This window comes from Mizuhopecten yessoensis, unplaced genomic scaffold (genome assembly GCF_002113885.1).
Source record: "Mizuhopecten yessoensis strain PY_sf001 unplaced genomic scaffold, ASM211388v2 scaffold4947, whole genome shotgun sequence".
NCBI lineage: Eukaryota > Metazoa > Mollusca > Bivalvia > Pectinida > Pectinidae > Mizuhopecten > Mizuhopecten yessoensis.
In genome coordinates this window covers 651,991-664,802 of record NW_018405801.1, presented here as the reverse complement: position 1 = coordinate 664,802, position 12,812 = coordinate 651,991, and the positions used below count along the sequence as shown (strand labels likewise).

The following is a 12,812-nucleotide window of genomic DNA, read 5'->3' as shown; positions in this document are numbered from 1 at the left end:
GTGACAATGGGTGTAAATCCTAGCTGGGAACACACACAGAGCACTGCTGTCTATGAATTCCTGCTCAGATGGAAGAGGGTAATACAGCGGTTTGCCATAATGTCGAAAAGTTTCATATACCGCCAAAACTCATGTACCTAAGTACTAAATAATACCGAGTGATGACTTACGAATTCCTCCCAAAATCATCACAGTATATGACTCTATAAATATACGACTGGCAGCAATGTCTTTATCTCCTACTCAGGTGAAAGAAGACAATATCGGGGTTTTTAAAGCACATTGTAGACAGGTTATAAGTACTAGATAATACTGTGATGACTTAGAAATTCATTTTTAAACCACAGCTGCACACAATTTAATTAATGTATATATGTTAATTGATTTCATTACTATACCATGGTATATATCACCGATACAGGATTCATTTTCCATCTTATTTATACAGTTATACCGCCTGCATTTTTAATTGACTATTGGTAGGGCCATCAACTTCAAAACGGTTTAACATAATTGATAAATCTGCCACCATATATTGAAAACCACTTTAACATATGGTAATAGATGCACAAAATCTGCATTCTAGCAAAAAATTACCAATTGATAACTGCACAAAATATCAATGTTCACATAATACACTTTGTCCTAGGTTAGGTTACAACTTAAATAGGCAATTAATTAAACAACCGTAGTGCACTTTCACCTTCAGAGAACTTTGAAAACAGATTTTTTTTTATTAGAATAATATCTTGATATCTAATATCTAAGAGAACAAATAGATATTTACTGGAATTTTTTTTTTTTTTTTTTTTTTTATGAATGATGGCTTTATTCAAAGACGTGAAAACCTGCCTTTCGCCAAGTAGATACTAACTGGATTTATCTACTGGTGCCATGTGAGAGTGCGGCTGACTTGTCTGGTAATGTCAGCGTCTGAGTATGAGGGTGTCAGAGGCCCTGTTAACATAGTAACGATTTCCTGTGTCACAGATACAAGGTTAATTGCTGGTATCTAGGACTACGATCTGGTGCCAAGATACCTACTTAATGTAGTACCAGGTCCAACGAGAACACTACGGCCCTAACGAGTCTACTAATTACTCGACATAGCAGGACTTACCTGTAGTAATAGTCAACATGACAGCTGTGGAATTCATACGTCTGTGACGAGTACGTATACATATACATCGACTGGTTGTTGAAATTCATGATGTCTATTTCCGTCTGAGTCCTGTTCATACAATACAATATCCTCCAAATCTTTTTCTCTTGTCCTTATCAATTTATATGTGATTTTTATAGTCCATTATGAATCAATCCAGGAGTGAGACGTGTTTTTGTTAATTATGCACTTTCCTCATAAAAAAAATATTTCATAAAACAAGATATGAGCCAGTAGAATCGAAATCCGAATATCCCTAATATCACAACTCTGTGTAATTAGCAGTGTCGTTTTCTAATGTCAGACACATTCTAACGGAACAAGAAATTCCGACGGATGATGATAAGGCCGCCTGTAATCACACTTCCACGGCAGCAAATGTCACCTGTCACGATTTTACAGCCAAGCCCACCAGCTGTCCGACTGAAATGTCTGATTTCTAATTATAAGATCGTATCCTTTTGTCTGTAAACGCACTGCTACCAGCTAATGCGGGTAAGACAATCCAGTGCCGCACACTGAGGCAACCAAATGAAGATCTAAATGTGTTTATGTCCCGCTTCTACACAGACTGCAACATCCCATTGGGAAAGTGGGACATTTTTATGTCAAGAGCAATTCTTTCCTGTTGAGAAAATTGTTCTATCCTCGTAATAACTTGTAATCTATGTAGAAGATTTTTCTGATTAATGCGACAGAGTGTAAAACTGCTATATCAGAATAAATTTGTGTCTACAAAATAACTACAAGTGACATCCCTGGTCTTGTTAGGAGGACTATAAAATGTGACCTCATTATTATTGTCAAATTGTTATCTCTTCCACACAGCCTTGAGAATGATGTAAGCCGGCATTTCTGATCATAGAAAATGTTACAGCTGGGTGGAGATTCACGAAAATCAAAAAGGAGGAACGGCAAATCAGGTAAATGTAAAACCGACAATATGGCAATTATCCATTGCCCACACGCACGGCAGATCTTGTTGTAAAAGGATCGTGCAGACTTTGGCGCAGTGATAGATATTTATGATAACTTAATAGAGTAGATAGAATCCTTTCCGTGCAGTTCATGTATGTAACATGTACACGAGACATATAATCCTTTTAAGATCACTAGTCCATATATAATTTGACTATTTAGTCCATGTATCAACCTGCACACAGTCACGAACAATATGCATATGATACAAATATCAAATATGATTTAAAACTCATGTTTCTAGCATTAGAAATAAGACGCTATTGTAGTAATTATAGCCTTGTTTATGATCAATGGTCTGTATATACATCAAATCGCACACAAAAAAATATGAGTATGAAATAAGGTGTAAATAAGCTATCTGGTCCCACACTGGATATGAACTGAATTCCTTTATATCTAATGTCCTCCGTCATCACTTAAAGCAGTGCGACAAATACTTAAGATGGTGTTGACATCTCCATCCTTTACTCCGCGTAGAGGAATGCAGGACTCTCTACACACTGGGTCCTTCCACAGCCACTAGACACATCACACTGTACAGGCATCCATAAATCCAGCTCCTCTCCCTCACACACTCTTATCAGCTAGACAGTGCAGCTGAACGACTCACTAACTTTTATAAGATTTCGGGACCAAATATACAGCCACTTGGTATTTTTCCCCATGCACATACAATAAAATTGTGCATAATATTTAACAAGAAAGAAGATTTTCTTTTGTCTAAAATATTAAATAACTAAAAGTCTCTAATATTTCACAAAAAAAAAATCACACAAAGGCAGAAACTGTTCTCCCCTCCACAGCTCCGTTCTAACCCCCAGAATGAATGGAAGGATGAGCCTATTTGTAAATATTAGGGATGAAAGGTGCCAGGTTGGAATCAAAGTTTCGTGATAGATGCAGCAAAGATCTTATTACCAGGAACATAGAAATATATACATGGAGACTAGCATCCATCTGTTTACTTGTATCATTATGCACACATACAAGATCGGTCTTAGGAGAGGTCAAACTATTAGAGATCCATAATTAGATGAAATTTCATTAACAGCTCGTGGTCAACAGCATGGAGTTGTCTCTGAACATACGAAAAAATCCAATAAAACACGGACTTGTGATACTGAATGAAGGCGACATCCAATATAGCGTCCGGTAATGTCCAATCATGACCACTTTCACATGTGGTTCTGGTCCAAGAGTACACACTAATGTATCGCTAATTCAATAGAAAATGACACATATAATCCCTAGGGATTCAAACATTTACGTGCCCAAGATCAATATATCCGATTTCTACAAAAGCTTATCACGGTCAGTCGAGGTGAGTGATCGAGACTGGCCGAAATGAGTGATCAGTATCAATAATGAATGACAACTAGCTGGTGATACCTGCCCTTTTGCTCCAGACGTGGTTGGGATCTGACAGAAACGCAGGCACTGTGGTGTGCTACCCCGCTAGAGCTGCCTCAGATACACAGCCAGTACAAAGTACATGCAAGATGAAAGATTAATGTCCAAACTTCCAATACTCTGCCAAGAACGTTTCCCTGATAAATCATATTAAATCTAGTGGGGAGGGGGTTGAAAAACTGATTGAAAAACAGTGTTTGTATATATATTGATATATCTGTGACGTTCCGTAACAGAGAAACAGCATCAGATACGTATTACTGCCTTGCGGTCCTGTACTGTACAGCTGTGTACCTCAATCCATTAAATTCATGACTCAAAACGTCATTCTCATCTTTCCATTCTGTACAAATTCATTTTGTAAGATTTTTTCTGTTTCTTCCGTTCTGTACACTTCTTTTGACACTACAAATGTTAGGTCTAAACAGAAAGGTTCTTATCATTTGACTTTATCCTTCTGTTCAATACTAAAATTGTCACTATTTTATTCACTGTAAAGGGTGTAGGTATATCACCAAAAGTCCTTATCCCTTGACCGGTTGATCGGCTGGCCAATTGTCCAAAAAACTAAAGATTAAGCCCAATCTCTATCGAGTGACTTTCTGCTATAAAGCATCCTTGAATGCCATTAAGAAACGGTGATTGTGGTGCTGCATATCTTCAACGGCAAATATCTGTAATCTTTTCCTGGTTTTATATACACATTCAAATGGCGAAACAAGATTTACTGTCAAAATTCTTTATCTTCTGTCAAAATTTACATTACAAACCAGCACCGGGCAAGGCATGCCGTCTGCTTTTGGGTGAAAAAACGTCTTATTTAAAACTTTATCCGCAAACAGCCAGAACATTGATAGGTCTGTTATTCTTGCTCTATAAATCCTTGATTTTATGTAGGCGTCTGGTCTACAGCAATTTGACGAAATTCTTCAAGTGATTCTCACATAAATATTCCTTCTTCAAGGTCCAGCTCCTATTAACCAATCAGCGGCAGTCAAATTCAAATTATACCCATCCCAGTCGGTATCAGTAAAATTTGAAATGCATATATCAAATTGTGTGGTCGATGATGGTGCCATACATTTGTAGGACCATCAAGATAAAACCGGTTTGTTTTGGACCAGTTATCTACTGGTCAAGATGGGCCAGATGTTATTGGTCAAGCCTGGTATTTGTGTTTTTTAACCTTTACGAGGTGGTTCCTCAGTGGGCGGTCGACCAGAGTGACAGTTACGAGCATGAAATATTAATTCTTTAACCCTAAAGCCACTGGGTGCTGACTGTAACGGTAAAAAAACCCACCCGATCTGGATCAAGCAAAAACGATTCACAGCCAGGCATGTAGAGATACCAACCAGCTAAACATTTTGAGATTGAGTTCTTTGGATATCAACGGACACAAATTAAACCCCGAGATACAATAGGGGATGAGGATATCAGGGTAATGGTTACACCTAGTTAACGACACTCAAATCGGACACAAATTAAACCCCGGGATACAATAGGGGATGAGGATATCAGGGTAATGGTTACACCTAGTTAACGACGCACAAATCGGACACAAATTAAACCCCGAGATACAATAGGGGATGAGGATATCAGGGTAATGGTTACACCTAGTTAACGACACACAAATCGCACTTCTGATTACATTAGAATTAGCACTTAACTCATTCACCCTCGTAAATTTCATAATGAACTATTTCGTCCTTTGAATTGGAAGAGTTCAAATGTGACTTCAGGGGTGAATGAGTTAAAACCAGAAATCTGAACTAAAGATCTCGAGTTACTAATTGTTTGCTTCATCTAAATCATCCCTAAAATGTATAACATTAGAAACTATGTTAGTGACCATCTTAATAGATGTTGTATCCTTTTTTCAATTAACCAACTTTATTCAGTGCATTTGAAATATCTTTAGTCAAAATATAAGTAGATATTAATGTTTTTCATTTTTTTCAAATTAACCAACTATTGAATTAGAAGTCATAACAGTTAGTCATTAAACAGTTAAGAGATTGTTTTTCGTTGTTTATAACATTATGTTGATGCAGATACTATCATTTTCAATTACCACTTTCACAGATTTAATCAAATGCTACATTTATTCGAATCACTGTCTCAGGACTTTAAAATCCTCTAATAAAACAGGTGATTATCGTTGCAAAAACTTGTAGCCGTAATCACATTTGGCAGAAAACAGCACTCCATGCAGAAACTGCTAGTTCTGGTCCCCGCAAAATGGTAGCTGTTAAGTCTTCAACTCAACACTAAATGCACAATTCTGCAGAGTTAAATCTTGAGTAAAACAGTTAATTACAACTAATTAAGTCCTGCAGCAAGACAAAAAATAAAGTAATATTCAGCAATACCATTTTCATTATTTTATTTCATGCCGCATCCTTGAAGCAGATTTTTTTTTTAACATTCGGTAGGATCAATTTCATTTTTTGTGCTCATCTCTCAAAGCATTATATCACCACTGGCAGGTACACATGTTTCTGAGAGGAGGCAAATTAGCAACAAACCAGCTTCTGTGTGTTAGTGATGAGAAAGGGTGTAGACTTCTAAACACTGAGTCACAGCTAACGCCACAGACATTCTGGCTTCTCCCGAACTACATCAGGGACAACCAAACCCATATTGCGTTTATACCAAGGGACGTTCAACCTGGATTGGTCATGTGTTTATACGTTATTCAATTACTTCGAGAGCACACCCAATCATCATCAGTTCCTTTCCTGTTTTTAGAATGACAAAATCTTCATTAAATGTCTATCCTGACCTAACTTTCGGTTTTATTTTTAATTCTGTGGTTTGTTTGATTGGTTTTAACGTCCACTTTACTAGCTTGTATTGTACATGTAGCTAGTGACGGCAATTTCTGATTCAGAAATACAATGTATGAATACTTATTCCCTTTTTTCAGTAGAAAATTTTAGGATCTCAACACCACATGCAACATATTGTACAGACTGAATGCTGGGCTGTTTTTTGACTGGATTACAATACAAGTTTTGTTTATTATGTAAAACGGTCATTTCTTGCCTTATTTGTAACTTTCAATTCATTCTTAAGAATTCAATGCCTGACTATGACATATATCTAATCTGCAACTGAAATTACACATACAACGGTAAAGCTTTGAAAACAGTACCCTTTCCACACAAAACAACCTCTGCCAAAAGCAACACCTAACTCAACTCTGGTACAAATGCTGAACTCAATCTTAACACGGGAAATCTTCTTTGAAATGTAACACTCCAACAAACTCCATCACCCATGCAAACCTTCCATCAAACACAAAACAGTCTCTTTGCAATGCTACAACCCAACCCACTCCCTTCCCATGCAAAACTCTCTCCCATCACAAAACAACCTCTCTGCAATGCAAAACCCACTTTCTCAATACAAAACTCTCTTCCTAAGACTGGCTCTTAAATTGTCTCTAGAATTTTTATTTAAATTTTTTTTTTTTATAATTTTGATCTCTTGGATGCAAGTTTCAAACAAGGGAAAATAAGCTAATGAAAGAACGCAGCTGGACAATTCTTTACAAAACACTTTAGATCTGGTAGCCAGTCTAATCCCTTCCATCACAAAACGTACTTCCCATTACAAAATGTTACTTCTATGCAATGTGAAACCCCATTTCTCAATTCACAGCCCCTCCCAGGACAGCCCCAACCCCCCACCTCCGATGTAGAACAACCTCCTGCCTTTATCTATCTCTATGTTACATAAACATGGCCTATCTAACAAATTTATAATTGTCACTTTATATAGGGAGTTCACAGCCAGACAAGGGAGGAGTGTGATGGGTAAAAATCTGATATTAGTCTTAATACGTCACTGACAAGCCGCCTCTTGTACAGTTATGTATACAGGAGAACCATCGAAACTCAAGACGGCAAAAACCATCAGGTCCACTCAGCATGTTCGGAACAAACCATCGCACAGCTCGGATTACATCAGCAATCATTGATAAAACACAGACAAAGATCATCGCAAAGTGTTTATAAATAGACAGTCGTAAATATAGGCCATTTCAACCCTTTATATCTATAAACACTCATCATTATTACCATGACTAAGTAAGTATACCTTGGGATATTCTCGCGGATCATGTATGATTTAATAGCGTTCTCAGTCACAAAATCTTGTTATTCACGAATGATAAGTGGGTTTTTTTAATCACAAAGATTCAGGCTTAATGTTTTAATATAGAGATAAGAATAAATACTACAGGATTGATCAATAAAAGTTATCTATCTAGATTCCTATGGCAAACAAACTCCTGGGGATATTAAAATAAATTCAGTTTACATTACGATGTACATTGTACAATGAAATTCACAAAGCACAGAAATCCATCCTTTGGTATATGAGTCAAATTGCAATCTATATGAAAAATATTGATTGTGTATGAAGCATCATATATCTGAAAAATAAACTTTGCGATAATGTTTCATACATTTATGGATCATATTTTTATGATATTTTTTTAAAAGATTGCAAAGTGATAACAAATGGTTTATACTCGATGCAAATTTATATTTATTGTTTTCACTTACCGTGAAAATTCTACAATAACATTATCCACTTACCATTAAAAATTTACGACGGCAATATTCAAACATTTAGGAATTCAAATAAAAGAAGATGAAAGAGAAATAGGAATAGCTGTGAATAAATATCACACTTAATTCCCAGATTCTGTTATTTCAAACCATTTTTCATGTTAAAAGATCAATATAAAGTAAAATAATTTTTCAGACATTACCTGTTAATGATCAATTAATAAGTCATTTGGAAATATTTTCAAAATAAATTATTCAGATCATCTACATCATACTTCCTGAATGAAAAACACATGTTTCCTTGAAAATTCACATCAACTTCATTAGAACAAATTATATTAATGCCAGTCTATTTCAAACATTAATATTAATATTCTTTTCAATATGGTAACAGACTTCATGCATTATACCTGAAATATTCATTTTACCATTTAATGGGTCTAAATGACCTTATTGTGTTGATGGGTTCCTTCTTGTGTTGATGGGCTATTAAACCATAAACAAATAAACAAAATCCAATTAACTTCAAAACATAATAACACACATTTCAATCATAAATTACATACCCCAATTCTCGTCGAAGATAAGTCATGCTTGCAAATTTCCTATAGTCAAGAAACTGAAATAATATTTTGTTCTGAACAGTGCATCCATCAATTTTTGTATTCGGCATAACCTTGATAATTGCATCCATTTCCCCAGTACTATTTTTCTGAATTTATGATTTCTGCTTTTAAACTTTTACACATTCTTAATTAAGAATATTTCCTCCAGATGGTGTAATAATTGACAATTCTATTTGATGTGAAGAGGGCTGAGGAGAGAGACACAAGACCAGCCTATAACTGTTAAACAGCTGGGTTACAGCTGATGAGCCATGACTTCCTGTCGGAGACGACCTTCGACCTTGAAAAAAACAAGGTCAACATTTTTTGTCTCCAATGCATGAAAGGTAAAACCCTTAAACCCCTTTTTTGGTTTTATATCCTAATTTTTTATGACATGAAAAGAAGAAATTATCAACAGATTTGTTTTCATTGGGGATATGGTGTTTCCTGGCCTAGAGTGAGTTGACGCCTCGAAATATGTCAAGAGAAAGATCCTTGTGTTAGATCTCGCACTTAAAGCACACACCATGACAACACGTTGAGAAAGCATTTCCTGTTCAGGGATGTTTTGGAACTTAATCCTCCAGGACATGCTACTTAAGGAAATGTGTGTTTGGTACCATATGTTAGGAAAAGTTACCACAAATTGCATTGCTTTCACACCCAATGTCTCAAATGGATTGGACCAGATCAATGACTGGAATGATCCACTACTGACAATTGGGTGTCAACCCTACATCTCAGAACTTTGATGCCAGCGGACAAAAGGAGAAGATGGTTTTCAAAATGAGAACAGCCATCCATGATTCAACTATTTCTATTTACAAGGGGAAAACTAGCAACAGGCTCAAATGTTTTTACTTACCGGTACACCAAGTGTATATTGGTACCTCATTGTTTGACTGAACCATGAACATCAGACTTTTGTAAAGTGGAAGGGTGAAAGCTTACCATCGATCATAATATCCTGGTTATAATAATTTCTTCTGACAAATAATAGGCGACATAAACTGTCCAACAATTATCGAGAGTAAGCCATCACAAAAATAACATACATTCCAGAAATTACCTGTCCATTTTCTTTTACAAGAAAATAAACATTCCTATTGTTTAGTGTCAAGTAATAACCTATAAAAAAAAAACAGAAATTGTTGTACCAGAGAAAGCAAAACAAGTAGATAGAAGGAAAATCGCTGTACTTCTAAAACTCGGAAAATTTGCTGCAGCCTAAGTTTTCCAGCTTAAGCATTGTGTTGTAATTCTTTTCAATGGAGTCAAAACTTTTGGGAAGATGCATGTCTGATTTCGTCTATGCAGTGTTTACCAGCAGATCCACGTCCACCTGTCTCCACAGCAGCTACACAACAGCTACTGAACGTTGTTTGTACTCCTAACCAAAAACACACACCAAAAGCTCACAGCAATTAATTACTCCAGGTTTTTTTTATTACGCGAACACATCTGTTACAATTACAGGTACATTAAGGCTCCATTGCTCAAACAGAGAACTTTAGACTTGTTGTAATAACAAAAGCCTCAGTATTTTTTCCCCGACAAGATCCCTTACATTTATGATACATAAATATATCCAAAAATTTTGCTTCCAAACCCTTCATTATCGGTGCTATCTTGCTATAAGACAGATTTTCGGTTTTATGACCAGAAATGTCATCTTTATTTACCAGTTGAACACCAAAGCCATGATTTATCGTATCGGGATTTGAGAATTTACAGCACACCATCAGCATTTGGTTTGACAGGCGATGTCTTGAACGTTACGGCAGCGGCAGCTTCACGTGTAATCTAGCTCAGGTGTGCCAAACTTTACTTCGTTAGGGAACACAATTTTATGAGGGATTTTTTATAGTCATTTACTATAGTCGTAATCAATGCCAACCTTGGCACTCTGGAGCATTATCATCACCGTTTCAATACATCTAAAACAAAAAATGATGTGCTAGGTGGGATATCAGTTAATATGATGTTGATAAAAATGTGGTTCTGTTAAGTTTTGAGTTTGTGTAAAGATGGGTGAGTTATGGTTAATGATGGTAGTACTAGTGGCAGTGATGGTGGAGTTGGGAGTTGGGAGTTGGGGTTGGGGGTTGGGGTAGGATTTTCTTTAGGTCAGATCAGCAGAGCTGAATTATTTTTCTTTTACCCNCAAAATGGGGTTCTGACAAAAAATAATTACAACCTGTCTCTTAATGACCTATACACTATACTGTATCAGTTGAACTGCCAATGCAGATTGAACCCTGTTAAAACATTCGATCAATTATATAATACATACAAATTTTCATTGCCATTGAACTCAAACACGAATCACATACAAAACCACAAAAACATCAAAAACTATTTTTTAACAAAAGACAGATTCATTTCTCAAAATCCCAAAAGATTCCATACTGACTATCTGTCCCTAAATATAGGCATGCCTGGTTAATGTCAAACATTTCTAAATAACTCCCTGGCCCGGCTATTTTAACATTCTGCCCACATTTGCAGACCTCCTGTACTGTAAATAGGTACATTAAATGGTTTCTGTGGCAGTCCTAACAGTCGACGCTATTGATTTTCTTTCCTATCTGAATATCAAGACATGCATATTTCTCCACATCAAACAATTACAAAATGCAATATTGAAATCAGGGGTCACGCACTCCAGGCTCCAACCAATCAAAAACAATACCAAAGCTAAGAATCGTGACAGATGTTTGTTAAGAATAAACACAAACCTATGAAAATTTTGCATAAAAAAAAAAAAAAAAATACAATAAGTTAAGAATAACAGAATATACAGATTTAATGTCAATAATCACAAATATTCAAATTCTAAGAATATATCCAGAAATGTCTTATGATTTTGGGAAGGCCAAAAAAGCTAGAAACAGACTTTAAAACATCTCAGTATTAATGCTACAGATTAAAAATCTTGCGTATATATCAATTTAAATCGCAGGCAATACAAAAGCTGGATTTTAGGCACTCACAAGAAATTAAGTATATTTCCTTGCTATACACCCTTAATGGTGAGCTGGTGGATCCTTGTTTCTGATGGTATCAATGTTTAATGCAACAAACATTTGCCAAGAAACAGTACAGTCTTACTCATTTGCACTTTCTCTATGATCATTGGCTGGAAGGGATAACTCAAGCTCAAATCCTCTTACCAATATCCTCCAAAGTCTAATCAGAAACTGTTGGGTTTTTGATGGATAACCTGGCACCTATCTCAACATTTCCAGATGCATAATCCTGTAGGCGAAAAATTTATTACCACACTTTGCACTTTACCGCAAATTTAAACTTCTGTTGTCAAAGGGAGAATACGTCTTTCCAGAAATTAATTCATTATTCAAAGAAAGGAACGTCAACCCAAAATCGTATGTTAAGGGATTATTACAAAAGAGTGACATTCACTTATTTTCGTTATTAAGTATAAGTCAAAATAGTAAAAATTCTTTCAGCGATAAGATTTTTACAGACTTTATTGTTGCAATCAAGCAAAAAGAGCTTAATGCAAGCATTGTGATTCAACTTCTGATTAAACACAGGAAAACAAAATTAATTTTACAAAATGCTTGTCAATGTAATGTACTATTTAGTTACACAATTGTTATATTGTATAAGTTCTGAAGATGCAATAATGACAGATAACTTTAAATATCTAATTCTGCATAATTCTCACTTGAACCCAAATTACATGTGATGAAAAAACCCAAATTCGTTATAAAAATGATTTCCGCGTTTCCGAAAATAAAGTATGAATACAGCCATATCAAATCGATATCATCCATCCTGTTGTCCTAATGGGATTCTAAAATAATTTTATATTCAAAAGTTAAACTTGTGAGATGAATAGATTTGATTTAATGTTGTAGGACTTGTAGTTAACTGTAGTCCTACACCAGAAACAGCCTGATACCAGCTGTAGAGCCTGGAATCATTCCAGACTCGTATATCACTCTGTATAGTTAGCTTAATATTGAATTTCACAAAATTTAAAAAAAAAATCTTGTATAGTTTAAACTAAATTTGCGATCATATAACCTTCATCTACTAAGAATC

General features: G+C 35.6%; 1 protein-coding gene across 10 annotated transcripts in view; it reads right to left on the bottom strand.

Annotated features, from left to right (window-relative positions):
* The window catches only part of LOC110450043 (rho GTPase-activating protein 39-like), a 170,690-nt gene that overhangs the window by 75,026 nt on the left and 82,852 nt on the right, over window positions 1-12,812 (bottom strand). The window contains exon 1 of one of the 10 annotated variants that reach the window (XM_021497270.1): window positions 1,121-2,739. The exons of the other annotated variants lie outside the window; for them this stretch is intronic. Within the exon in view, the coding sequence (XP_021352945.1) occupies window positions 1,121-1,239 (119 nt within the window). The 5' untranslated portion in view covers window positions 1,240-2,739. Of the gene's footprint in view, window positions 1-1,120; window positions 2,740-12,812 lie in introns of those variants that run through there. 10 annotated transcript variants of the gene reach the window in all.